The sequence below is a fragment of the Pelodiscus sinensis genome, chromosome 7, assembly GCF_052426305.1.
Source record: "Pelodiscus sinensis isolate ZL-2025 chromosome 7, ASM5242630v1, whole genome shotgun sequence".
NCBI classification, from domain to species: Eukaryota; Metazoa; Chordata; order Testudines; family Trionychidae; genus Pelodiscus; species Pelodiscus sinensis.
The window spans coordinates 2719471-2747082 of NC_143058.1; the positions used below are offsets into that span (position 1 = coordinate 2719471).

The window sequence follows — 27612 nt, forward strand, 5'->3', positions numbered from 1 at the left end:
GGCCCAAGCGGCTGCAGCGAGAGGGACGCGTCGGCAGGGGGAAGCCGCCGCCCGGGAACCGCACGGAGCCCCCCCGCGGGATCCCGGAGCCCGGCCCGGCTGCCAAACCCGGAGCGAACCCCTCGCCGCTCGTGCAGCCGGGGCCGCGTTGCACCAGGACCCCCCCCCCGCCTTTTTCACCAGGACAGACCCCCCCCCCAGGACTGGCCCGCAGCCCCCCCCCCCCGCTTTGTTCCACTGTCCCCTGGGCTAGCTGCTTCGGCCCCCTTATGCCCCGCAGGCTCTAGGGGCCCGCAAGGGGCTTCCCCTTTGGGGGTCTCCACCCTGAGACCCAGCCTGCAGCCCGGCCCTCGGGACAAGGCCCCTCCCTGCAAGAGAGATCCCAGTGGGAGGGGAGGGGGGGGGCTGGAAATCAGATGGGGGGGGCTTAACACAGGGCAGTTGCTTCTTCAGCCCCCTTCAGTACAAAGCCACATTGCTCCCCTCCCGCCTCTGCTCTGCCCACCCCGAGTCCCCCCCCCCCCCCGTCCTCTAACACCGCCCACCTCCCACGCCGCCCCGTGCCTGGCACGAGCCTCCGGCCGCCCGTCAGCCCGTCAGGGCCTTCTCTGCCCTGAGCCTCGCCCCGCCACGGTCCCCCAGCGCCTCGGCAGTGGCAGGGCAAGGCGGGGAACCGGGGGTCTCCGCGTGCCAGTCTATTGCCCCCTGGCCACACCCCACTTCCTCATTTGCTTCCCCCCAATTCATGGGCAGCCAGTGTTGCAGGCAAGGGAAAGCGCAGCCTTCCCACATCTGCCCACACACCCGCCACCAGGGCAGGCTGGGGCCATGGTGCAGCAGCCTGGCTCCCCCGGCATCTGGGGACAGGGCAGGCTGGGGTGGGCAGCGCTTGGCTCCAGGGGTGGGGCTTGGTCTTGCCTTCCCCAGCTGCCTGCGCCCCCCTCTTCTCAGCTGGCAGGTTGCTGTGTGGCAGGTCTCTCACCCCCCGAAGGCTGGATCCCCCATGCCTGGCTAGCCAGGAGAGGCAGCCTCCCTGCGGGGGGCCAGACCGCTGGGATCGACCCCCCCACACACACCTGGGGGTGGAGGTTCACGCACTACAGCGCGTGCAGGCAGCTACAGGACAAAGGGCAGGCCAGAGAGCATGCCTGGGTGTGAAGGGGCCGATAGCTCCCCACCCCCACCCCGGGCCACTGGGCAGCCTGGGAGGGAGGCCGCTGACCCAGCTGAGTGTCCCTGGACCTGGGGGGGGGGGGGGGCACAGCACAGATCCAGCAAGGGTGGCAGCAGGTCTGCCCGGCTCAGGCTGGGCCTGGCTCTCTCCCCCACATTGAGCCAAGCCCCCGCGGCCCAGCTCCCAACCCCCCCCCCCCCACTTCTGCCAACAGGCCCTGCAGTTACTCACCCCCCCCCAGGGGCACAGGTCACAGGGACCAGTGGGAGCTCCCCTCCCCCAACACCTTCCAGGCCCCCAAACCACTTCCCCCCCCCCCCTCCCCCAGCTGCCTTCTTTCTGCCCTGCAGGTACCTGGCCTAGCCGGGGGCTCCCCTCGGCTTTGTATCCTACCCCCCTTTGCTCTGCCCGCTGGAGGCCCGGCTCCCCCCCCGGCGTGGGACAGCTCCCCTGGCCTGGGGGGAGAACCCAAAGCCGCTTGCTGGGCAGTAGGGGGGCAGTCTGGCCTACTCCTGCACAGCACCCCTCACTCCGCCTGCTGCAGGGAAAGGCCCTTGGACCGGACCTCCCTCTCCCAGGCCATGCGCTGTACCCCTAAACCAGCCCCTCCCAAGGGCCAGGCATGGCCAAGCCGGTTCAGGGCCAGGCAAGGAGGGCAGGGGACAGCAGCCTTGGGCCTGTGGAAAGATACAGCCACACCCCGTTACAGGACCAGGGGCCTGGCGAAAGGCCCAGCCTCCTGCTCTCTCTCTCCAATCCACCAAGGCGTCTGGCACAGGAGGAGGGAGGAGGGCAGCCCGTGAAGGGTTAAACTCCCCTTTCCCCAGGGATCCATCCTGCTCCAAGGCCCAAGCGCAGCAAAGTTGCTGGTCTCCGCCCGGGCTTACGGGGAAACGTGCTGGGATTCAAGAGGGGGCGAGACGTTCCCAGGCTGGGGCAGTAACCTAGAAAGGGGGGATCCCCTCTCTCCAGTCCGATGGGATCCCCAACTGTGCCTATCCCCCCCCGTACCCTCGCCAGCTCCGTCTGATGGCACCTCCTGGCCGCAGAGAATAATGGGGTGCCCCCCGTCAGGGCTGCAAACAGCGCTGGGATGCATTGGCACGGGGAGGGTCCCAGTTCACGCCCACTCTGCACCCGCACCACTGCCCCCCTGCACGAGCGCAAAGGCCACTCGCACCAACACCGCTAAAACGAAGGGTTGATTTATTGGCATTTAAAATCCAAGGACAACACGGGACAGTGGCTACAGGAGGCTGCGTGCTCCCAGCCCAACTCCCAGCGCCGGGAACGAACACGGACAGCGGAAGCCTGCCTCCTGCCCCTCTCCACACCCACTGCCTCCAGTGCTGCCTGGCTCAGCTAAAGCCTCACAGTGCGAAATCGCTAGTAGTGATCTATTTCCAAGGGCAAGAGAAAGGGAAGGGGGGGGGGAAACAGACATGGAGTAAATCCTAACCTAACGTATCATCTCTAACGCTGCGTTCTGCCGCACTGCCCAGCCAGCAGCTTCCAGCCGCTTTACAGACCCCAGGGAGCCCCCCCAGCCGCTTTCAGGGCAGGTATGGGCCCTAGTTCACAGATAGGGAAACTGAGGCACAGAGCAGTGACACGACCTGTCCCAGGTCACCCAGCAGGAGCTGGGAATGGAACGCCCGTGTCCTGTACTCTCTGTTTTCCTCCCCCCAGGTTGCTGCATTTTTAAATCAAGGGAGTTTTGGTAACAATTTAAACCTGGAGAGCTCAGCTAGTCACCAGAAGCCCTCCCAAACCCAGCTCCGCTCCATAATGCTTTTACGTCTCCAGAGCCCTTCCCCCAGTGGCCCTCACTCACGACCTCCATGGGAGACTGGGAAGGAATATTGCTATTTCAGAATTGGGGAAACTGAGGTAGCAGTCTCTCCCAGGGGTTGTGTGTGGCTATACAGATTTTGCACACACACACCCCATTACACACACATACACACACACACCCCTTTTCCCCCTCCCACCACTCCCAGGAGCGTGGACATAGGAGCAGCTCCGCAAAGTAACCAGATCACTTCACCCCCCTACACCCACTTTTCCAGCCCCTCTCTAGAGAAACACCCCCCGCAACCACCCAACCTCTGCCCTACGCTGCACTCTGAAAAGTCCATGTCTCCAGTTAGCCTCTTCTGCAGCATTCACTGGGACAAAGATGCCTAACCAGGGCTCAGGCCTGGCTGTCCGGGGTATGCTCCTTGTTCCCTGGATGATGGGTGAATTCACAATCCCCCCTCCCCATTTGTTGACTCTCACTTTTCCCCCCACTACAGATCCCTTGTGCATCTGTGTACGTTGTGTTCACCGACTGCGAAGGGCAACAAACGTAGCCCAGTGCATGGTGACAGAGGATTCCCTTTGATTGCTGTAGCCGGTGGAACTCATTGCCACAAGAGAGCAGCGAGCCCAAGAGCTGAGTAGGACCCAACACAGGGTCAGACATTTATACTGCTAAGATTAGGGGTGGAGAAGATGCGGGTCAGCTTCGGCCCACGTCACTGGATCGGGCCTGCGGCTGACTCATCAGGACCCTCAGGCACAAAGCAGCTCACACCCCTCAAAACAGCTGGCTGCTTTCTGCTCTGGACGCTGGGGGAGGCTTCATGTGCTGCCCCCGCCCAGCGCAATCTCTCCACTCCCATTGGCCAGTTTCTGTGCTCTCACACCTGGTGCCGTAAGGGGAGGAAGCGGGCTGGGGGGGCCGACCAGAACCGGACCACAGTGCAAACCCCTCGGCGCCACAGCTGGTCCAAGCGGAAAGCCCCTCGGGCCCCCGCCACCTGGCCCCACTCTGGGTTCCCAGCAATCTGGCCCCGAGCTGGGGCTGCGCAGGAAGCAGGGGGCTCAGAGGCAGGGGGCTGCGTGGCTCTGAAGCGCCCCCCGCAGGCTCTGAAGAGAGCAGCAAGTCTCCCAGCCCCCAGCGCAAAGGGAGGGGCGTAGAACGGCCGCCGGGCTGGGGGTCTGCGATAGAAACGCCCGGGGACCGTGCGCTCGGAGCAGGGACCTGAAAACACACCCGGCCCCCCCCAAACACACCCCCAGTCAATGGAGCAGCTCTCACTTCAGGCAGGGAATTCCATCACCAAAGTTAACACGGCCCCTGGAGAGAAGCCCCCAGCCCGGCAGGGAGCAGCCCCACGGCCCGGTCCCATCCTTGCTCCCTGCTAGGGCTGCGCCTGCCTCCGTGGGCCAGGGAGGACGGGGCTGGCAGGAGCGCTCAGCGCCAGGTGGGTTTTTCCGTCCACTCCCCGAGCTGAGTCTGTGCAGCGGTGCCCCCCGCTGGAACATCTGGCCCAGCCCTGTCTCTCCCCGCCAGCAGCAGGCTGGGCAGGCACTCCCGCAGCAGGCAGCGGCTCTTCCCCACAGGGCGGCTGGGGCAGGATGCAGAGGAAGCGGCCGACAGACCAGTGGCCATGCCCCTCCCCACATGCTGGGGCGCCCTGGGGCCCGGCTTCCACGGGCCAGCCCCACAGAAAGAGGCACAGCCTGCTCCCCGGAAAAGCCTTTCCAGGCCCCCCCCGCCAGCACCCCAGCTGGGGGTGTTAACTCATCCCCCGTCGCAGTCAAAGGGCAGCTGGCACACGTCCAATCAGACTCCTCCTGGGGGGGTGTCAGCCTGGAGTTTGCCCCCCCTTCTTCTTTCCACTGGGGGGGGGGGGAGATGCCTGCTGAACCCGACTATCCACAGGGCCGAGGTGGGGGCGTTTCTGCTCACTAATCCGGCCCAGCATCACATGGGGGGGATCCTTTCCAAGCCAGCTGCTCCCCACCCCACGGGGAAGCTCCCTCTCCTTGGGGAGGCCAGCAGCAGGCCCCGCGCGGCCCCGCCGGGGGGCTAGTTGGCTCTGTAGACGTCCTTGCGCTGCCGCACCTCCTTCAGCACCCGCGCCCGGAAGCTCTCCCAGTCCTCGTCGCTCAGCGGCTGCAGGCCCAGGGCCCGGTGCAGCTCCCGGCAGTGGGTCCGCAGGAACGGGTTGTACTCCTTCTCCTCCCCGATGGTGGAGGGGCACTGGGGCAGGGAGAGAGGGGGGTGGGTCAGCCCAGAGCCATGTGCCCTGCACAGAGCTGCAGGCCCTGGAGACTACCCATCCCAGCATGCAATGCACGATCTACAGCAGAGAGGGGCGTGCTGGGATGGGTAGCCCCTAGGGGCTGCTCTGTGCTGAAGGCAGCAGGGCGCACTCCACGCTGTGCTCCCCAGGAGCGGCACCGCGGCCGCCCGTTTGCACCCAAGCTCCATGACGCCGCCACAATTTGCATGGCTCCTCCCGCTGCTTGTACCCAGAGACCGGCTCCTCTGCTCCCGTTTCAAAGCCATTTCCCTCACACCCGCATGCGCCACTGTAGAGCTACTGAAATGCAGCTGCCTCTGGGGAGGGGCGTGGCAGCCATACATAACAGCAGGCTGCTCCAACACGCCGAACAAGTCCCGCTTGAAACCCAGCGAGGTGAGTTTCGGGAGGAGGAATGGAATTACCCAGGCACCCACTGCCGACAGTGGGGGCCGAGACACCTTTGCGGGGTGCAGTGACACTGTTGGGGGGTGCAGGGGGAGCTAGCAGTGCTGTGGCATGTGTGGGAGGGATCGACACCTGCTTGCCGAACCCAGCCCTTGCAATGCCGGGGCTCCCAGCCTGCCGGCCACGTGGCGAGGGGTTAACACTGCAGCACACGGCTGACCCCAGATGGCCGCTCCCTGGCCTTGCCCGATGCCCTGGGTTCCGGTTCCGGCGGGCGGGCGGGGATTCAAACCACCCTGCTGCCGGGCAAGGAAGCAGCTGGATCCAAGCAGCAGCGGAAGCAGCATGTGCATCTGGCCAGGTGTTTCCCAGCCCTGGTGCAGGGAGAGGGGCAAGAGCCAGGAAGACGGGCCCCAGGCCCCGGGGCCGGTCGCCCCCGCTGCTCACCGTGCTCCTCTTCTCCAGCCGCTGCTGCGTCACCCACTGCAGCTTCTGCTCCAGCACCGGGTTCTCCGGCTCCAGCAGGCTGGCGAACATCAGGCACTCCTGGGCGTACTCGTGTCCTGGGGAGCAGGGGGCAGCAACCGGGGGAGAGGGGCTGGGGTGAGCTGAGCGCCCCTCGGAGCCCGCCCAGGGACATTCCCGACTCTCTGGGGACCTCGCACCAGCCTTCGGCCCCTTGGGTCCCCTGCAGCCAGCTGGGAAGTTTAGCTCTCAGGAGCCACGGCACCAGCGCTGGGGACGCCCCTCAATCCCAACCAGCCCCCCCCAGCCCAGCTGAGCTCCTGGCCTGCCCGGCAGGGACGCCATCTGGTGCAGGGACCCCCCTGTTTCCATGCGGGGCAGAGAGCCCCCCAAACTCATAGCACTGAAATCCAGGCTGGCTCCTGCCCCCGCAGCTCAGTGTGGCTGGGGAGAGCCCCCTGCCTCTGTACCCCCCCACCCCCAGCCAGCCACCCAGCCGGGCACTCACCTGGCCAGAGCAACGTGTCCTCTGCCAGCTCGGCAGCCGTGTCCAGCGAGGCCAGCATGGTTTCCGGTGTCCCCTCGAATATCCGCCCTGCAAGGCCGGGGGAGTGGGGGGGGCATAACTCAGAGGAAGGGATCGTGGTCCCCATGTGCCACAGACCACCAGGAACAGCATCCTGGGGTCTCAGCACCTAGGGCCTCTGGCATCACTGGGCCAGCAGGCAAAGGGCCCCCCAGCCGCACCTCACCTGGGGTGCGAGGGGGTGGTTCTGACCTGTGTGGGGTCTCGTGGCCCCCATTCATCCCCCACCAGCAGTGTCCAGACCGCCACAGGCCGCACAGGGCACCCATGAGCGGCCCCAACCCTGGAGGATAATGGACACGCTACTGCCGCCAAGGGGGGGGAGCGCCCCCGGGACAGAGAGGAGCCTCTGGAGCTGGAGGATCCGAGTTCTGACCGGATGCTGCCCACCGGGCGCAGACCCCGCCATCCCCAGAGTGGGGTGGGCCAGAGGGGCATCAGAGAAGGGACCCGAGGACACTCGGGGGCCTCTTGCTCACCGACAAACACCACGCCCCAGCCGCTCCCCCCCCCCCAGCGCTAAAATGCAGCCACCTCTGGGGAGGAACAGGGCAGCCTAGGGAAGCCCAGACACGTGGCAGAGTGAAGGGAGGGAGCAGGGGGGCCTGAGTCCCCCGACAGAGCCGAAGGGCCCAGCTCACCGCAGCCCGAGAGGAAGAGGAGGTCTCCAGAGAAGAGGCAGGCCGGCCCCGCGAAGGGCTTCCCGTCCAACACGTAGACCATGTGCCCCACGGTGTGGCCGGGGGTGAAGAGCGCCTTGAAGCACAGCTGTCCCACGGAGACGACCTCCTTATCCAAGAGGGGGCTGCGAGAGCGAAGGGGGGAGGCTCTTAGGGGGCGGGACGGCCACCGAGCCGTGGGCTGGGGGGCGGGGTCAGGCAGCGTGTCCCGGCCCCCTTGGGAACAGGCAAAGGCCGGCCCAGCAGTGACCATCCAAGCGGCTGCTGATTGGCCCACACGTGGCATGAGCGTGGCAGGGCTCAGCCCAGCTCCATCCGCACCCCTGGGGCAGGTGCAGCAGAGACGGGGGCCACAGAGCAGGGCTGCCCGCTCGTCCCGGAGGGCAGGAGGCCCAGCCCCTGCGGGCACATGACCCCCCCCCACCCCCGCCCCCGCCCCACTTACTTGGTGAGCTCAGAGATGGAGTCATAGGCGCTGCCGTACACCTTGCAGGAGCTGTGACGCCGCCGCAGCGCCGTGTTCCCCCCGCTGTGATCCCTGCACGAGAGACGCCGTCAGCCCCCCCGCCAGGCGCCCCCCGCGCCAGAGATGCCGTCAGCCCCCCGCCAGGCGCCCCCCGTGCCAGAGACGCCGTCAGCCCCCCCGCCAGGGAGCCCCTCCCAGTGGCTAGGACGGGGGGGGCAGATTTTAAGGGTACTGAGAGGAGAATCCAGGGGGATACCCCCAAGGAAGGGTGGGGCCTCGGCTGGAGACACCATCTCACGGGGGCTCCGGGGCTGCGTCCGTTCCTAAGGGGGCGAGGGCCGGCCCAGGGCCCCCCAGCAGTCACAGCCCAGGGCCTGGGCCAGGGAAGCAGAGCGAGGTCTGGAGTCCCCCTCCCCTGCTCACAAGGGGCTTGCACGACGGGCTCCCCTCAGCTCCACCAACCCCCCAGGTCTCCCTCTGCTCCGGCACCGCCCATCGCTTCCACACGCCAGCGCCGGGCCCTGCCCTTCCCCCACTCCCCACTCCCAGCCCTTACCAGTGTTTGTGGGTGCACAGGATGGCCTCCAGCGTCACCCCCTCCTGCTCGATGGCAGCCTGGGAGAGGAGAGAGCGTAACAGCAGCAGCCCCGCCACCCGCGGGCTCTGCCCCCAGCCTGGGGCAAGCTCCGCCCCCCCCCCAGCTAACGCACAGGCGGGGGGTGTTGGGAGCGACTGCATCAATGAACGGGGAGGCCCCTGGGTTCATTCCGTGCGAAGAAATGGCTCCCAGACCCCCCCACCGCTCCCCGTGGTTCATTCCGTGCGATGGAACGGCCCCCAGAACCCCCCACCGCTCCCCGTGGTTCATTTTGTGCGAAGGAACAGCCCCAGAGCCCGGCGCCCCCCAGGCCCCCCCCGCTGCCCACCGTGGTACACTCCGTGTGAAGGAATGGCCCCCAGAGCCCCCCACCGCTCCCCGTGGTTCATTCCGTGCGATGGAACGGCCCCCAGAACCCCCCACCGCTCCCCGTGGTTCATTTTGTGCGAAGGAACAGCCCCAGAGCCCGGCGCCCCCCAGGCCCCCGCCGCTGCCCACCGTGGTACACTCCGTGTGAAGGAACGGCCCCCAGAGCCCCCCACCGCTCCCCGTGGTTCATTCCGTGCGATGGAACAGCCCCCAGAGCCCGCCATGGTTCGCGCCGTGTAAACACCCCCTAGAGCCCGCTCCTGCCCCCAGAGATGATGGGGGAGGCTTGCCCCCCCCCCCCCAGGAGTGCCACAGGGCAGGCAGGAGCAGAACGCAAACCCAGGGCCCCCCACGCAGCACAGGGCCCTGGGGGGTCTGGACTCTCCTGGGGGCCCTGCCGGCCCCACCTCGCTGCTGGGGACCCCCAGGGCGGCTCTGGCTCTGCTGGGGCCGAGCAATGGGCCAGCTAACCCGGATCCTGCCTGACCACGGCGGTGCCAGGTGCTGCGGACGCAGAGAACGGACCAGGGCAAGGAGCAAGTGGCCCTCCCTTGGGGTGCATGGGCCAGGACCCTGCCCTCCCCCCTGCTGCCGGCACCAGGCCTCCTGATAACCCCACCGGCCACCCCGAGCCCCCCGAAGCGCAGAGTCCTGCACCAGGGCCCCAAGCCGTCCTACTGACAGGACAGCTCTGCGCTGGCTGGTCCCAGCCCCTGACAGCATGGCTAACAGGCACTGAGGGACCTGCCCTCCAGGAACTTCCCTAGGTCCTTTGGGAACCTAGGTCCCCAGCATCCCCTGGCAGGGAGTTCCACAGGTTGACTGCGTGCAGGAAAAACTCTTTTCAGTTTGTTTTAAACCTGCTGCCTGATACTTTCATCGGGAGACCCTGGGTCCTGCCTTGAGAGAAGAGGGATTAACACTTCCCTAGTCACGTCCGCCACCCCCTCTCTCGCATCCCCTTAATCACCTCTCCCCGAACCAGAGCGGCCCCAGACTTCACTCCCTGGACCGAAGCTATGTCCTGCCCCCTACCCAAGCATTTCCCTTGTCCTTCCCTGATCTCCTCCTCATGCTACTCACTCTCTTTTGGAGACGCGGGGCCCAGAGCTCCACGTGGCGTTCAAGGCAGGGGTGGGCAATAATTTTTGCCCAGGGCCACTTCAAAAATGTTTGAAGTAGCCCCGGGCCAGCCCGGAAGGGGCGGATTGGCCTGGGGGTGGGGGAGCCTCCTTGCCCCCCCTTCCCACTAGGCACCCATGCCCTGGAAGAGGCTTGGCACGCTCCCCCACCCCCAGGCCAATCAGGGCCTGTGGGCGAGCGAGTACGAGAAGCCTCCTCCCGCCCTGCCAGGAACACGTGGCACTTTGAAGTGCCGCATGCTCCTTGCAGGCCAGGGCTGGGCGAAGGAAGCTTCACGCAGCTCCCCCACCCCCAGGCCCTGACTGGCCTAGGCAGGGAAGCAGCAGGGCCTCCGGGCAGGATCCCACCTGCGGAGGCCCGTTAGCCCATCCCTGGTTCAAGGCGAAGGCATCACTGGCATGACGAGATCTTCTCTTATCCAGCCCTCTCCTCGTCGCTCCCAACACGCCGTGCGCCTTCCTGACGGCTGCGCACGCCAAGGGGCTTTCCGGGAGCCCTCCACGGGGCCGGCTGGTCTCTCTCCAGCGGGAACGGCTAGTTCCCACCCCGAGCTGGGGGAGTCAACCCCGCCCCGCCCCCATCGGCACTGCATTGCATCTGCCCGTGCACCGCTCGGCTCGCGAGCTCCCTTGGGCCTGCCCCCGCCGGCTCCTGGCTCCACTCGCTCCAGCCACTGTGTGTCCTCTGCAAATGTTGCTGCCTCACTTTCATCTGCAGCTCAGACAAGCCATTTCCTGCCCCGGGAGCTTTGTACTTCGCAAGCTGTTTAACCAGCAGCACAGAGCTTGGGAGCCCGCCAGGCAACCTCCCGGCCCGCTAGGCAACTTGGGGCCGCGAAGGAGGGGAGGCTGCTCCCACGCCTCCACGGCTGGCCGCGCGAGAGGTGCAGAGCCCGCCGCCGCCCCCCGTGGTTGGCGCCATGCGAAGGAACGGCGCCCAGAGCCCCCTGCCATCCCTCGTGGTTCGCTCCGTGCGAAGGCACAGCCCCCAGAGCCCCCTGCCATCCCTCGTGGTTCGCTCCGTGCGAAGGCACAGCCCCCAGAGCCCCCTGCCATCCCTCGTGGTTCGCTCCGTGCGAAGGCACAGCCCCCAGAGCCCCCTGCCATCCCTTGTGGTTCGCTCCGTGCGAAGGCACAGCCCCCAGAGCCCCCTGCCATCCCTTGTGGTTCGCTCCGTGCGAAGGCACAGCCCCCAGAGCCCCCTGCCATCCCTCGTGGTTCGCTCCGTGCGAAGGCACAGCCCCCAGAGCCCCCTGCCATCCCTTGTGGTTCGCTCCGTGCGAAGGCACAGCCCCCAGAGCCCCCTGCCATCCCTTGTGGTTCGCTCCGTGCGAAGGCACAGCCCCCAGAGCCCCCTGCCATCCCTCGTGGTTCGCTCCGTGCGAAGGCACAGCCCCCAGAGCCCCCTGCCATCCCTTGTGGTTCGCTCCGTGCGAAGGAACTGCCCCCAGAGCCCCCTGCCATCTCTCGTGGTTCGCTCCGTGCGAAGGAACAGCCCCCAGAGCCCGCCGGTGCCCCCCAGGGACGATGGAGGAGGCTCGCCCCCCCCAGGAGTGCCACAGGGAAGGCAGAGAGCAGAACGCAAACCCAGGGCCCCCCACGCAGCACAGGGCCCTGGGGGGGGTCTGGACTCTCCCGGGGGCCCGGCCGGCCCCACCTCGCTGCTGGGGACCCCCAGGGTGGCTCTGGCTCTGAGCGACGGGCCAGCTAACACAGATCCTGCCTGACCGTAGCTGGTGCTGCAGAAGCCCCCGGGCTGCTGTGCCAGACCCACTCTTCTCTTCATCGGGGGCCCCTCGTGCGAGCTCCGCGGGGGGCTCGGAGCCCCCCAGCTGTTCCCTAAGGCCCATGGCCCTGCCTGCTGCTTCCGCAGGGGTCCCGGGGGGCAAGGGAGGGTCTGTGAGAGTCAGCCCTGTCCTGCTGGGGACCGCCAGGAAAACTCCGCCCTGGGCAGCGGCTGCGTCTCTCCGGATCGGTTTGCGGGGACGTGCCAGTCCGGGATTCACGGGAGGCCCAGGCGCCGAGGGGTTAAACAGCAGCAGCGCCAGCGCAGTAGCACTTGGCATGCACTCGGGCTGGCCCGTCACTCAGCAAGCTGGGACAAGGCTCCAGAGAAGTCAGCCCAGGCCACGTGGGGCAGGGAGCCTGGCACGGCCTGGCCACGTACACGGGGCACCACAGTCACACTCGCCCGGGCACCAGAGCGGAGCTAGCGGCAGGTTTGGATCGACCCCCCCCCCGTGCGCCATCTTGCCGTGCCAGAGGCGCCAAGGAGCAGACACAGCTGCTGGCACTTTCTCCCGCCACTTGGCCTGGCCACGGCAGGGATACAACAGGCAGCCAAGCTCTCGGTCGAGCAGCAAGGCAGTGCATGGCCCCGTTGCCCTCTGCTGCTCCCCTGTGTCATGGCCCCTATACTGCTAAGACTCAAAGGGGATTCGCCTTTGTGCTGTGCAGCTGTCGGAGCAGAACCCAGCCCAGCTGTTATGACATGCAGCTCGGACACAAGCCCGGAGCCTGGGTCCTGCCCCGGCTCTGTGGCCCCCCGCTTCCTGCCTCCCCGCGAGCAGGGGGGTGCCAGAGGGGGTATTTCCCACCCCCAAGAAGGGACGGCTGCATTTCCTTTCTGCGCCCTCCCCGGCAGCCCTGCCTGGCTCCCTGTTCATCCTCCCCTCCCCCTTCCACAGTCCGCTCGCTCTCAGGGGTTCAGCCTTCCCCGTCACCATGGCATCTGGGCTCCTACCCTGCCAGATCAATAGCAGCTGCCCAGTCCCTGGGGGCTCCGTGGAGTCTCTGGCACCCCCGGACGCGGAACAAACAGGCGGCCGAACAAAGGGCTTGTGGCCTCCGGCAGCAGGAAGAGGGGGCTGGGCGGGTGGCCGTAGGAGCCTTTGAAGTGCGGGCGGAGGGGGGGGGCTGATCTTTGATGCCTGCCGGGGAGGGAGGGGCAGGCAGGGATTGGAGCTACTGGCAAAGGCATGCCCAGGCGGAAGTGAGCAACCCCCCCCCTCAGCCCCACAGCCACTCTAAAGTGTGGCCATCACATGGGGGTCCCCTCCCCCTACCCTGCTGCATCTCCCCCTGCACCAGGCTGTCTCAGGGCACGGCTCCTGGTCAGTTTCTCAGGCTGGCAGGTGCCGTTGGGGTGGCAGAGCGCCCCCGCCAGGGCAGGAGAGGAGCTGCCCCGGGGGGTGGGGGCTCTCACCTGGACGGCCAGCGGGTCGGAGGGGTCGACGGCGGCGGCAGCGTTGGAGCAGGTGTCGATGACCAGGTAGCTGTAGTTGTTGGATAACACTGGGATGGGCAGGATCTTGACCCCTGGGGGACCAGGGCAGACGGACAAGCAGCTGAGAGGGGGAATCTGAGCCGGAGCCCCCCGGGTCCGGGCCCAACCAGCTCAGAACGGGGGAGTCTGAGCAGACGAGGCCCCGGTTACGGCTGGAGCCGCTCAGGCGATTCGGGGGCTGCCAGGGAGACCCCCCCCAGTTGGCACCTGGAGCCACGTGTCAGCACGATGGAGCTCGGCGCCGCCAGCTCTCCAGCCCGGGGCTCTACTCCTGGAGCTAAGGGAGCAGCTCCCCTCGTGGGGAGCAGTAGTAGGCTCTTATCCTCTTGTGCACCAGCTGCTGGAGATGGCTAGCGACCCGCCCCCCCGCAGGGCGAGACCTTGGCACCCCGGCCTCATGGGGATGCCCGAGGACAGACGCCGGGAGTGGGGGAGGGGGCTGCCCCAGCAGTTCAGGACTCACCGCTGAACACCACGGGCTGGGGGATGGAGTGGCCATGCGGGAACCGGTCCCGGGCTCTCTTCATCTGGCGCTTGTAGAACAGGTAGCCCAGCTTGGTGCGGGTGTACAGGCTGTACCTGGGGAGACAAGCGAGGGTGAGACACACAGGGCCCGTCTCCCTCCTCCCCCACCCCCGCGGGGCCCTGTCATTCAGTCCCTCTGCCTGCCCCCTCGATGATGGGGGCGGATTGGCGGCAGGATCTGTGGGGCCCGCCCAGAGTGCAGGCAGGAAGGCCCCAGGGTCTGGATTTCCCCCCTTTCCAGGAGCGGGCAGCAAAAGCTTTTGGAGCAAACACTCCCAGCTGCCCCAGGTAGCCCGGGGCAGTGGCCAGGGGACAATGGGAGCCCAAGGAGCAGGGAGCCAGGACGCCTGGGGTCCACCACAGAGGGACGCCAGACACCCCTGCCAGCAGCCCCGCAAGGAGGGGGCTTTGGGGAGCCCTTGCCGGCCCCTCGCGGGGATCTCGCCCGACACACGCCAGTTCAGTCGCTGCCCCCGCGCCCGATAAGCCAGCAAAGCGCCCTGGTGCCTCACCACGAGCAGGGGTCACTGGCCCCCGCCTGTGCCCAGGGCACCCCCCTCCGCGGCCTGGGCCACACTTCCGAGGGGGTGCAGATCAGCATAGCCCCCTTGGCGTCAATGGGGCTCCGGCCATTCGCACCAGCTGGGACCCTGGCTCCAGGCCGCCAGCCCCGTGTTGCAGCGCAGGAAACGGGATCGAACACAGCTTCACGCACCCCTGCCTCTGCCCCCGGGGAGCCCGGCTCTGCCCCCAGCCCTCCAGCACCCGGGACTGGCACCGCCTGTCTGCCCAGCCCCCTCGCACCCGGGGAGCCCAGCTCTGCCCCCAGCCCTCCAGCGCCCGGGACTGGCACCGCCTGTCTGCCCAGCCCCCTCGCACCCGGGGAGCCCGGCTCTGCCCCCAGCCCTCCAGCGCCCGGGACTGGCACCGCCTGTCTGCCCAGCCCCCCTGCCCCCGGGGAGCCCAGCTCTGCCCCCAGCCCTCCAGCGCCTGGGACTGGCACCGCCTGTCTGCCCAGCCCTCCTGCTCCCGGGGAGCCCGGCTCTGCCCCCAGCCCTCCAGCGCCCGGGACTGGCACCGCCTGTCTGCCCAGCCCCCCTGCCCCCGGGGAGCCCGGCTCTGCCCCCAGCCCTCCAGCGCCCGGGACTGGCACCGCCTGTCTGCCCAGCCCCCCTGCTCCCGGGGAGCCTGGCTCTGCCCCCAGCCCTCCAGCGCCCAGGACTGGCACCGCCTGTCTGCCCAGCCCCCCTGCTCCCGGGGAGCCTGGCTCTGCCCCCAGCCCTCCAGCGCCTGGGACTGGCACCGCCTGTCTGCCCAGCCCCCTCGCACCCGGGGAGCCCGGCTCTGCCCCCAGCCCTCCAGCGCCTGGGACTGGCACCGCCTGTCTGTCCAGCCCCCTCGCACCCGGGGAGCACAGCTCTGCCCCCAGCCCTCCAGCGCCCGGGACTGGCACCGCCTGTCTGCCCAGCCCCCTCGCACCCGGGGAGCCTGGCTCTGCCCCCAGCCCTCCAGCGCCTGGGACTGGCACCGCCTGTCTGCCCAGCCCCCTCGCACCCGGGGAGCCCAGCTCTGCCCCCAGCCCTCCAGCGTCCAGGACTGGCACCGCCCATCTGCCCAGCCCCCTCGCACCTGGGGAGCCCGGCTCTGCCCCCAGCCCTCCAGCGCCCAGGACTGGCACCGCCTGTCTGCCCAGCCCCCCTGCTCCCGGGAAGCCCAGCTCTGCCCCCAGCCCTCCAGCGCCCGGGACTGGCACCGCCTGTCTGTCCACCTCTCCTGCCCCCGGGGAGCCCGGCTCTGCCCCCAGCCCTCCAGCACCTGGGACTGGCACCACCTGTCTGCCCAGCCCCCTCGCACCCGGGAAGCCCAGCTCTGCCCCTAGCCCTCCAGCGCCCGGGACTGGCACCGCCTGTCTGCCCACCTCCCCTGCCCCTGGGGAGCCTGGCTCTGCCCCCAGCCCTCCAGGACTGGCACAGTGGCCAAGCGCCATGCTGGCAGGATCTCCCCACAGGGCCAGCTCCCCCAGAGATGCACCGGGGCAGGGCCCGGGCCACACTCTGGCGGCTCTCCAAGTCAATGCAACCGCCAGAAGCAGGCAAACCCGGGAGCAAGCCACTGCCAGCTGGCGCCGGAGAGGGGCGGGGGTTACCAGGTGGCAGCGGGCGGGCAGGCCAGGCACGAGCAGGGGAGCCGAGGCAGGCTGGGGGTCACTGAACGCCTGGGCCCCCTGCAACGCGGGGAGGGAGCTGTGGGTCGGCCCGAGGGGCGCGGGAAGAGAGCACAGCGCCCAGCTGCCCGCAGCCAGCCTCAGGAGGGGGTTCCCAGGCGGCAGCCGACCACGCTGCGGGTCGCCATCCCAAAGCGGCCCTCTGGGCACGAGCCGCGGGCAGCCCCTGCACGGACCAAGGCTGGGCCCGGGGGCAGGCGGGCCAGGCTTGAGAGAGGCCCTTTGCCCTTCCCCCCACCCACAGTCAGCCTCCAGCTTATCAGGCGGCTCTGGAATCCCCCGGGCAGCAGGAAGTCCGGGCACCCCCGCGGGCCCAGCTGGGCTCGGAGCGAGGGCACAGCCCAGGGAGCCGCTGTCAGCCGGCCCCCCCAGCAGAGGGGTTGGGGGGGGGGGGGATCTGGCAGCTTGCCAAGGAGTCCACCCAGGAGACAACACGCGCGGGAAGCCAGGTGGGTGCCCCAGGGCGGTGGGTTTGGCTGGGGGGCCCCCCCTCCTCTGCGTGGATCCTAGGGCAGGAGGGTCCCAAGCCAGCTGCCTTGGGAAACGGGCCTGTTGGGAATTCGGGGCCTTGTGGGGCTGGGGGGCCAGTGAGCGGCTGCCTGGAGAAGGAAGGCAGCGGGGGGAGGGGGCGCCATTTCTATTGGTGTCTCTAGAAAGGGGCATGAGCAAGTCCCCACCCTCCAGCCAGAGGGGGGTCTGGAGGGGCCAGCGGGTCCGGACTCCTGGGTTCCCCCCCGAACTCGCCCGCCCTTGTGCCACAGACCAAGAGGCAAGGCCAGCAGCAGGGTGGTGCCAACCCCCAGCCGGGAGCTGGGCATCTGGCGGGGCTGTGTGCAGGCCGGGGGAGCTGGCAGCGCGTGAACCGAGGCTGCCAGTAATTTTCCAGCGGGCTTCCCCGCCCCCAGTTCCCTCCGCCAACGGCTCCGGCCAGCCCTGGGATCACACAGCCGCCCGGCCCCCAGCCCTGCGGTTTCTGAAAGGGGGAACTAGGCAGCAGCAGCCTCAACGGCTTCTCTTGGTTTTTGCTTAGCTCCGTCTGGCTGTCCCGGGCGGGAGGGGGAAGGCTCAAACCGTCCCACGAGGTCAAGTGCCCCCAGGCCTCCGCTCATTTCTCCGGTGCCTCCCCCGCTGCGGGTTAGGAAACTGAGGCACGGGGCAGCGACGCGACCCCGCAGGGCTGCATCCTGTTACCTACCAGCTCTGCGTTCTAGGGGAACAGGGAGCGACGCTCACGGGAAACCCCCTCCCCCCAGGCCTCAGCTTGAATCACAGACAAAGCAATGAAAAGGCGGGGGGAGACCCCCCCCCCCGGTCCCCTCCCGACCAGGGCGCTAGGGTTCAGGGAACGCCCCAGCCCCGTCTGCATTGACAGCCCAGAGACATCGCCACGAGCACGTCGCACGGACACCAGCCCTTGCACGCTGGACTCTGGGACACCGAACGCAGAGACGCACGGCCTGATGGGAAGTCTCTGCTCCAGAGGCTAATGACCCCAGGCCTGATCACCCCCAAGTTAGTCCTCATCACACCAATTCTAGGATGGAGCCTATTGATATCCAAATGCTGACACCGCCTCGTTGCATTGTGAGCTCCTTCAGGGAGCATCCCCCATAGCCAGGAGCGACCAGTCTGTTCCACCTGTTTACCCATGAACAAATCCAGGGTCCTCCTCGAACTACTGTCCTGTCCCTACAAAAACTCCTACCCTTGCCCCACGAAAACCTGTTCTGATCCCTGGATTTAAACGAGCAGTTCCATTGAGACGACTTCATCTCCTGCTGGGGGCGCTGCTCGTCTCCTGCCCTCTGGACCCCCAGCACCCCCTCACCATCTGAGAACCCCAGTGCAAGCTCCACAGAGTAGTGAGGTAGGTAGGTAGGTGCGTGGGTCTCTCCCCCTCTCTCCTATGTAAACTGTTGTACGGTTTGCTAGCCCTAATCTTGGGAATCAGTTTCAATTTAGATTTAATATTGTAACTGTTGTGTGTGTTTGGCTCCCTCACGCCTCTCTATAGTCACTACCCAGAAATAACTAACTTTCACTGTTAAGCTGGTTGCTTCTCTCTTTGCCTTTCTCTTTTGCTCACTGTTTCTCAAGAATAGTGATCGAGATGCAGCCGTGTTAGTCTGGGGTAGCTGAAACAAAAACCAGGACTATGTAGCACTTGAAAGACTAACAAGATGGTTTAGTAGGTGATGAGCTTTCGTGGGCTGGACCCACTTCCTCAGATTAACCATCTTGTTAGTCTTTCAAGTGCTACATAGTCCTGCATTTTGCTTCAACTACATAGTCCTGGTTTTTGTTCCTCCCGCGGTGTTGTTTCAGCTCTGCAACAACACTCACGCGGTGTCACTCTGCAACAACGCTCCTTGTACCCAAGCGACAGATCCCTGTAGCGCCCCAAAATCCGGTGGGGTTGGTTCATCGAGTGGTTTACCAGCGGACGATTGTGGGGTGAGAGTAGGGAAAGGGTAGGGTTGCCAGAGGGTTTCAGCAAAGATACCGGCCACACTTGGCATGACTTCACAATCTACATTCCCTCCTAGTTCTATTTTCCCATTTCTGTTCTCTCAATTTTTCCTGAACAGAAAGCGCCAATACTGGACTGTCTGGTTCAAAACCGGACACCTGGCGACCCTAGGATAGGGGGTGCTGAACCTGGGGCCATGAGGATGGCAGCTGAAAGGGCTGTTTAATCAAGGCCAAAGGCACATGAGGGTGCAGTGTGGCACAGCTGTTGACCCAGCCTGCTGAGGCCAGAGACATAGAGGGGGTCAGTGTGTGAGTGCTGATTCCCCACTCCTCTCGGACGTGCACTGGTAGCGGGTGAGTGTGTGTGGGGCGAAGGTGGGCGAACCCCATCCTGAGGTACCTAGTTCCTGCAGGAGAACTCCAGTGGGAGGGGGAACTGGCAGCAGAGAGCATCAGCTCCATAGGAGAGCACAAGCAGCACACGGATAGAAATGCACCTCCCCCTGCCCCATAAGAGTAACCTATTAAACGAGCATGCCGCAGAGTATTGGACAAATCTGGTAACACCACAGAAGGCCTGGCAGGGGCTGAGACCCGGAGTCCTGACTTAGGGCCCTGTGCTCTAACCAGTAGTCACCGTGCCCTCTGAAAGGAGATCCAGGGCAGCAGCTTCCTTGCCCCCATCTCCCTGAGCAGTGCGCCCTCCCCCCCACACTCAGCACAACCCTCCAGGGGTTTCCAGTTCAACAGGGCAGTCACAGAGGAGGGCTCCTGGGTGCCACCCCCTTGCTCTGGGAAGGAGGGGGTGGGGTCTAGTGGTTAGAGCAGGGACTAGACTCAGGACTCCTGGGTTCCACTGCTCTACCATGGGTCTTTGGGCAAATCCCCTCCTCCGACCCCGTGTCCCTCCATACCACAGGGGAACCGCAGCGACTGCCCGGGTGGGCATGTGGCTTCTGGGAGCGCTGGAGATGGGACCCTACGAGGCCAGAGAGAAGAGAAATCCCAGAAGACGCTGGGCCACGGGGAACCCCACTGGTCTGACCCCCCCCTTCAAAGGAGGCAGCAAGACCCACCCGAGGCCCCTCCACTAAAGCTGAACCGCGGCCACGCCCCCCGTTCCCAGCCCCTTGCTATGGGGGCAGAGACCAGCAGCGGTTCCAAGGCTGCGGGGAGGGCTGGGACCAGCTGACGCGCACATGGTGGCCACACGGGCAGCCCGCGGCGAGCACGGCAAGGCCGAGAGGGATGCACAGTTCCGTCTCTGCCGGCAGAGATCGGCTCCGAGCCCAGCTCCTCTCACTAGGGATCTCGTCCCGAGGGCAAAACATTCTGTAGGGAGCAGCTCAGCCCCACGCCGGACAATTATGGAGCAGGCTGATTAGCAACATGTGCTGAGCCCTGGAGCAGCTACTGGCCGGCGCGCACGCAAGAGCACCAGAGTTTGACCCCGCTCCCCTCGCGGCGGATGCACCGATTATCTGCCGACACAGCAGTTCCAAAAAGGGTCTGATGGGAGCCCGCGAATGCCGCAGCAGTTACGTGGGTTCGCTGCAGCGCGGGTTCAGAAACAGCTTTCGCTGAGTTGATGGGGGGGCGCATTTTTCCAGCCGCGCCAAACCGCTGCCCCAGCGGAAACGCCACCGTGGAACGCTACCACCACACACTCACTTGGGGGTTTCAAGCTTGCCCCGAGACTTCCAAACTCCTCCCCCCGCCCCCTCCCCATGCCGCAAGAGGGAACTGCCGCTTTTCAAGCCAAGAAACATGCTTCCAGGAGCAAGTCATGCCTGGAGAACAAGGAAACGAAACAGACCTCACGGGCTACCACTGGCCGAGTGAGAGAACGAGCAATCGGTCAAACGGCCTCAAATCTGCAGCAGATCTTAAAAACCCCAAACTCTTCAGCTCTAGTTACAGATGGTGCTGACGTTTCTAATATAGGGCTAGTCACAATGTTTCCTTACAGACCCAGACTGTTAGAGAGAGAGTGTGTGTGTGTGTGTGTGTGAAACCGGATTCTGGGTAAACGGGTCGGTCAATAACTACTTCAAAAGCAAGCTATTCCCGCACCAACATTAGTGGTTGTAGAACGTTTTCCTGTTCTTGACACCTCACTTTTCTCTCTCTCTCCTTCCCTTCCCCCACCCCGCTGCTGTCTGAAAGACCCGCAGCAAACTGTTACCAAAGTCAACAGATGACACAGCTAGATGCGCTACCCAGCGGCACACACAAAGTAAACAAACCACAGGGACAGGGGAATGTAAAGCCTTGACTATAGGAATTCCAGATCCTTTCAGCTCAGCTCGCGCTCCAGCACAGCTGCACGAGAGAACAGTACCAAAGCCCCGTAGTGAACAATTATGAACTATTTTTGCTGGACAAAGTCAGACTAGAAAGAAGCTACAACATGGAGGGTAATTAAGCCTTGGAACAATTAACCGAGGGTTGTGAGTGGATTCGCCCATTGCTGGGAATGGTTAATCAAGAAGGGATGTTTCTCTAAGGGTGTGTCTAGACTACATGCCTCCGTCGACGGAGGCATGTAGATTAGACAGACCGGCAGAGGGAAATGAAGCCGCGATTAAAATAATCGCGGCTTCATTTAAATTTAAATGGCTGCCCCGCTCTGCCGATCAGCTGTTTGTCGGCAGATCGGGGCAGTCTGGACGCGCCGCGTCGACAAAGAAGCCTTTCTTGATCGGCACAGGTAAACCTGGTTCCACAGATTCGCACGTTCTAGTGTAGAACAGCGGCGAAGCGCTTTCAGAGAGAGGTGTGATTTGAGCGGACACGGTCCCACAGCACGGCCTCTCCTACAGAAACGAGGCCAAACCACCTTCCCCACGCGGGCGCCGAGACTTGGCCTCTGTGAAAGCGCCTCGCCGTACAAGCACACGTCTCTCCGAGCCTCACAGGCCATAAAGGGCGTGCGCGGCGCAACCTGCTCTGAACATGCCTGAATTCTCAGCCATGTTAGTGCTGCATTAACCGGGGGGCAGGGCACCGGAAAACGAAGGCAAGGCATCCGACCACCTCTTCCTTAAGACTCCCCAGCTGCCTGAGGCTCAGTTCCTGCCGCTGACGTCAGCAGGAGAGACTGTGATGGGCCTGGTAGATAGTGAAACCACAAGCAGCATCTCCGAGGGCCATGTTGGATGAAGCTTACGAATCATGCCAGGCCAGGCACTGTGTACGAATCATGCCAGGCCAGGCACTGTGTACGAATCATGCCAGGCCAGGCACTGTGTACGAATCATGCCAGGAACCATGCACAGTGCATGTCCGGGGGGAGTATTAAGGAAAAGCACTCAGGCTGCCCAACCTCCGTCCAGAGAGATACCAGCCTCCGGGGAGGTTTCCACATCCTGGCATAAATAGGTGGCATTCGCACAGCCTTGGGGCCTTCTTTCTGGCCCAGCGACCGGCCCGCCGACAGGGCCCATGGGATCTTCCGTAAGCCTGGAGGAGCTCCCTCTGTGTTGCCCCATGTTGGCCCGGGAGGCTTTTACCTTATGAATGAAAGTGCTGGCTTTGCAAGCAGGGGCGGCGACGTGTCTCTGGCCCCGGACCCTCGGAGAGCAGGCCAAGCGCCGGGACCAGCCAGCCAGCTCGCTGGGGGGCCATGCGGGGGATACAAGTGCAGTCCCCTGGAACATCAGATTCAGCGTTGCCTGGCAAAGCCCAACCATTTACTTCCTGCAGCCAGCGACAGCAGTGCAAGAGACCAAAGCTACACGCCGCCACGGCAGCCCCCACTCGCAAGCCCCAGCCGGCAGAGAACGGACGCATTGCATCGCAGGTTCATTCTTACCCCTCGGGAATACATCCCATTGTGCTTTCGCGAAAGGCAAGAGCTGACAGTCTCCGCCGCTTGGCTCTGGTATGGTTTCCAAACACGGCCCATTAACGACGCTTGGCGTTTGCCCAGCCGTTCACACAGCCAAAGCATTGTCTGAACACGGAGCTGCCGAGGGAGGGTTCAATTCCTTCTCCCGGTGACTTCACCGGCAGGATGAGATTGGGGGAATAAAGCCATTCCCGCCGATAATCCCAGGCTCCCTTGAGCCAGTGGCACACAATTCTTCCCGGCTAGTTATTTGTCGGAGACATTTGGGCATTTGCAGTGACCCGAGAGAGGCAAGTCCCAGAGGGGTCACCATGAGAGTCTGTGGGTAAAAAACACTTTATCCAACAGAAGAAAACGGGAGTACCGTATATTCCGGCGTACAAGACGACTTTTGATGTTAAAAAACATCCCCCAAAAATCGGGGGTCGTCTTGTACGCCGGGTATGGGGCGCGCCTGGGATGCCCCGCCGCCGGCTTCCCCTGAGGCTTTGCAAAGCTGCTGCGGCTTTGCTCCTGGTGCCTCTGGTCTGCTGGGGACCGTCTCCAGCAGACCAGGGACACTGGGAGCAAAGGAGGCGGAGGGGCGCTGGGGTATAAGATGAAACCCTATCTTTTAATTAAAAAATTAGGGGGTCGTCTTATACGCCCAGTCGCCCCTATATGCTGGAAAATACGGTATGACAAGGGAAGGCTGAGCTTGTGACCTGCGACCCCGCAGAGTGAGGGTCAATTGGCCCCCCGGTGCACACAGCTAACTCACTTCATCTCTCCGAGCCTGGCCAAACCGGAACAAGGAGTTGCAACTCACCAAGACTCCAGGCCTAGAAGAATTGGTCGTCTTGAAGGTGCCACCGGACTGACTGGTTTTGCTGAAACAGACTAACCCAGCGGCTCTCCAAGGAAAAGGTGTTTTGAGTCAGTTTCCACCTTTCCCACACTAGATGCAGCAGCTGGCTTGGGCAGCATTTCTGCTTGGTGAGTTTTATAAAATGCCCTGGAGGCAAGAGTTAAGGCTTGGGTCTAAAGCCAGTCACCAACAGCTCTTCCAACCCCTGGACAACTCCCGCCTAGGAAGGAGGACTCTTGCCCAGACTAGATGAAGAACTCAGCTAGGGGCAGGGTTGTTTGATGTCCCTCAGTCAGTATGCTAGGGGCGAGCCATCTGCAAGCCCTTGCCCCAGTACAGACGCTCCTTCCTGCCTGTTAGCGCCATTATTTCAGGGATGCATTCGGCTCTCCCTTGGATTCTCATCCATCCAGCTGAGCTGTGAAGGCAGCAGGCATGCCGGCAGTTGAGCCTCGGGGCTACTGGGCACTGCTGTTGCATTGGGTGGGTGGGAAGCCTGGTGCCTTCTCTCTCACTGCTCTCCCAGCTACACCAGAGCTCAGGTGAGGACAGAGCATTTTTCTGCATCGGCCTGGTGGCTCAGCACAGTTCATTGCCCACTTCCCTGCCACGTTCCGAGTTCCGACGAGGAGATCCGCTTTCCCAGGGGTCGAGTCCCAAGGCAAGACACCACTAGGCCAGACTCTTTTCAAAGGGGCTCAGCCTTTGATGGCCGAAGATCTGCCTCCTGGTGCACCCCAGCTCTCCACACAGGAAGGAAAATCCAGGTGAATACACACAGGCCAGGTCTATGCTAGTGCGAGAAAAGGGCATGCACGTTCCCACGTGTTAACCAGCGTGTTCAAAGGCTAGTGCAGACAGGACAGCCGTGGGTTCATGTGCATTGGCTGGTCCTGGCAAACCCCGTCACACTCCCCTTTACCAGTTCACATGAGTGACAACTACCAACTTGAACCACGTGCCCCAGGATTAACACAGTAGGTACCACAGGCCTTTCTTCTAGAGAAGAGAAGGTCACAGAGCTGAACAGGCCACCTGGCTAATCGGGCTGTGTCTGTGTGCCTGGCTACTCGACACACACAGCGCCGCTCCCGCTGAGACAGATGCTACAGGTTAGGGATGTGAACAACTGGCCTGTCGCCTATCCAAGAAGCAAATGTGCTAGCCCCCAGGAGGAGAACACACCCCACCTCTCTACCATCAGCGCGCTCCTTATCCAGCCTTCCTGATGGGGCAGCTGGTGCCAGCTATGGTGATGCTCCATGGGGGAAGAGGTTGAAGCTTGAACCCATGACCCTAGGGTTGCCAGGCCAATGCCCTAACCCCTAGGCCACTCCAGAACACATCCCACTAATCCACCTTCAGGGAGTCCCTTATCAGGCTTTCCTGAGGGGGCAGCTGATGCCGGCTGTGGCTGGAGTGTCAACTAGTCCCTTCCCCCCCCCTTGCTGCCTCTACCAGAAGGAGGCAGCAAGGGGGAGGGGAGAGGAGGGAGTGCTTAAAAGAGGCAGCACCGCAGGGACCCTAGGGCCAGACCCCGGGCTCCTTGCAGCGCTGCCACTTTGAAATGCTGCGTGCAGCCCGGGTCCAACTGGGAGTCCACAGCTGGCCCCGGGCTCCCCATGGGGCTGTTGCTACATTTCAAAGGCGGAGGTGCCCTTATCGACTAATAGTCAACTTATCGACTAACGGAAGAGTCAACTAATTGAATATCAATTAACTGATAAGGGTGGAGGTGCCCTTATCGACTAATCAATTAACTGAAATTGCATCAACTATTTGATTAGCCAATTCATCGACATTTTATATCTACTTGGGGTTGAACCTCCCTAGTCCGGCACTCTCTGGTCCGGCAACATCTGTGGTCCGGCATGATTTCAGTTAGCTTGATGCCCACTGATCGTGCATGTGGCCAAATGTCTTGTGGTCCCATAATGTTTGTTTACAGTCACCCATCCTGGCTCTCAGGGTTCTGTGCTGTTATTTAGCTCCGATTTACCCCTAAGTGTCTTCTAAGCGCCCAGCAAGCAGGGGAAGTGCTGGTAATGCCGCTAGACAGCATTGACTTCTCACGGTTCAGCAAATTCTCTGGCTTGGCACCGCGTCCTGAGGGTGCCGGGTTAGAGAGGTTCTGCCTGTTCTATAAAGCGCCCTGACCATCAAGCAGCAGAAATCAAAGCTAAAATCGACCTCCCAGCTCTGAGCCTTGAGCAGAAAGTTCTTCCCAAGGGCCCTGAATGTAAACTGGTACAACTCTGCTTTCCTGAGCCTGCCCACAGCTTCCCCCCTCCCGCCCCCCGCAGCAGCTTCCCCGGGCTGCAATGACCGAATGCGCGTGGCCAGTTTTCAAGGTACTTGTTCAGATCCTGTGAGCTCCAGCCAAAGTGTCGCGCGTCAGGTCAATGTCCTGCTGCTGTGCAGGAGTTACTCCCCAGGCAGGAGGGCCCGACAGAGGCGGAAGCGAGGGGAGAAGAAAAGCAGACGACCCCCCTCCTGGATTGGAGCCGGAGGTCTCGGGAGGGATCACAGATGGCAGGAAGCGCATTCGCCTCATGCAGCAGCTGGGAGAGACTGGAACGTTGAATTTACCAGACGCCTCCTACCTAGATGCTGACCATGACAGATGATGGCTCTGCAGCCCCCGATAAGCCAGGGAGCCCAGCACCCACCAGGCATGTCACAGAACACGCTGTGCACCGCAGTGCCTGCCCCGAGGCAGCCACAGCCAGTTCCAGACATGAGATAAGGGAGAGATGGGGCGAGGGAGGATCAAGGCTCAACAAGAACAGGCAGCTGCACGCACCCGACAGCTCACGGGGCTTCTACTGTTCGTGTTTACTGGCTTGCGGCTTGCACCCTGGGAAAGGGGTGCGGGCAGAGGGAGCTGGGCATATTGCCAGGGGGCTGACCCGCTCCTCCATCGCTGCGTAGCTACAAGGCACCCGGAAAGCATGTCAAGCCGAATGCACAGTGCGGCACGTACCCACACATCAGCCAGGCAGGCCGGGCTATGCCAGGGTCCTTTAACACTCACTTGGCACATGACCCGTCTCTTACCGTGCAAACAAAGGGACTTGCCCCTCGACCTCCGGCTGCCGGAGCCCTCTCCTCCCCGCTGCTGAAGCCCCCTCCCTGTTTCGGCAGCCGCAACACCACGCAAACCTGGCCCATCGGCCTCTCCTCTCCCCGGCCTGTTACTTTGACTCTCCTGGCTTTTGCATGGACCAATTTCAGCCCATCTGCCACAATGCACACCCCGCACTGCTGCGTCTGGTGACATGCCTGCCCTGCACTGCCCAACGCCCGAAAGGGACGGGCTGCAGCACGCAGGAAGGATGCTCGAACCTGCGCCAGCGGCGTGTCACAATGCCTGACGGACAATAAGCTAGTCAGGCAGAGGCTAGGCACCCAGCTGGGCCCAGAGGCGCAGATGCCAGATGAAGCTGCTGCCGTCGCCGCACCCCTGGGTCTGGGGATCTGGGTCACGAGGGGGAGGGATGCTGCCAGGCTTTGTGTGGGATTTGAAAGCAGCCTTTTCTCCCTCTCGCCCCACACAGCTGGAGCGTTCAGGAGACGCCGGCGGAGGGGTGCGCTCGCTGCGGCGCCGAGCCCAGGGCAGCAAGGGACGCCTCGCTCCCCGGCACAGCACAGAGCGCCAGCCGGGCCCCTCTGCGCCCCAGGGGCCACGTGCATCACAGCCACCCCCCCGTGGCACAGGCACCCCCCCGTGGCACAGGCACCCCCCCAGTGGCTTGGGCTGGTACCTCAACATCCAGGGCTGGCCAAGCCTTTTGGGGTCCCCTGGGGGAGGGGCGGCAGCTGTGACACAAACCCAGGCAGGGACCCACCCGGCTCAGCCCCTGAGCGACCCCCGCGGGCTCCCTCTCCCCGCAGCCGAGCCCCCCGGATCCCTGCAGCCCGCCCGGCAGCTCGCCCAGCTCCCCCTGGCTCACCCCGACGCCCCCCGCGGGAGCCGGCGAGGGTCCCGGCGCCACCGACTCACCCGATGCGGAACACCAAGGGCCCGGCCAGGGCCATGAGCGCCTTGGCGAGGCCGTGGCGGAGCCGGCGCGCCGGCCGGCAGCGGGCGAGGGAGGCGGCCCCCAGCCCGCAGCAGGCGACCAAGGCGGCCGCCAGCACCTGCAGCCGGGCGAGGCAGCCCGGCCACGCCATGCTCCAGGGCGCTCCGCCCCCCGGCCGGCCACGCCTCCGCCGCCAGGGCGACCAGCGAACGCCCAGGCCCCCAGCCTTCGAACCACGCCCACTTCGAACGCGATGTAGCCAGCGCTAGGCGCCCGGCTCCGCCCACAGCACGCCCGCGTCCAATGGCAGCCCGCGGGACTCGCCGGGACGGGGCCGCAGCGCCACCTGGCGGGCATCGGCTGCCGCTGGCCTGCTCCGGAGTAATTGCGGATTGGCGGGTTGCCATGGTAAATGATTAACA

At 64.4% G+C, this 27612-nt stretch overlaps 1 protein-coding gene across 4 annotated transcripts; it reads right to left on the minus strand.

Annotated features, from left to right (window-relative positions):
- Positions 1 to 2363: 2363 nt before the first annotated feature.
- Positions 2364 to 27612, minus strand: LOC102453562 (PNKD metallo-beta-lactamase domain containing). Of its 4 annotated transcripts, XM_089779623.1 has the most exons (10): positions 27122 to 27612; positions 13714 to 13829; positions 13170 to 13282; positions 8412 to 8470; positions 7835 to 7927; positions 7351 to 7514; positions 6632 to 6718; positions 6106 to 6221; positions 5070 to 5207; positions 2364 to 2571 (listed from the first exon to the last, which is right to left on the minus strand). In XM_089779623.1, the coding sequence occupies exons 1-10, from the start codon at positions 27595 to 27597 to the stop codon at positions 2545 to 2547; spliced, it is 1389 nt and encodes a 462-aa protein (XP_089635749.1). In that variant the 5' UTR covers positions 27598 to 27612; the 3' UTR covers positions 2364 to 2544. The 4 variants fall into 4 exon arrangements, with proteins under 4 accessions (XP_089635749.1, XP_089635750.1, XP_089635747.1 ...); XM_089779624.1 differs by lacking the exon at positions 7351 to 7514; XM_089779622.1 differs by lacking the exon at positions 2364 to 2571 and having other exon boundaries at positions 4986 to 5207.

Bases quoted from the DNA above. Each gene is read 5' to 3' on its own strand.
- LOC102453562 (XM_089779621.1), bottom strand. From the start codon at position 27,597: ATGGCAACCCGCCAATCCGCAATTACTCCGGAGCAGGCCAGCGGCAGC. The intron at 7,928-8,411 runs GTAAGGGCTGGG...TCTCTCGTGCAG, and splicing joins CTGTGCACCCACAAACACTG to GGATCACAGCGGGGGGAACA. The intron at 6,719-7,834 runs GTAAGTGGGGCG...CCGGCCTTGCAG, and splicing joins TCCATCTCTGAGCTCACCAA to GGCGGATATTCGAGGGGACA.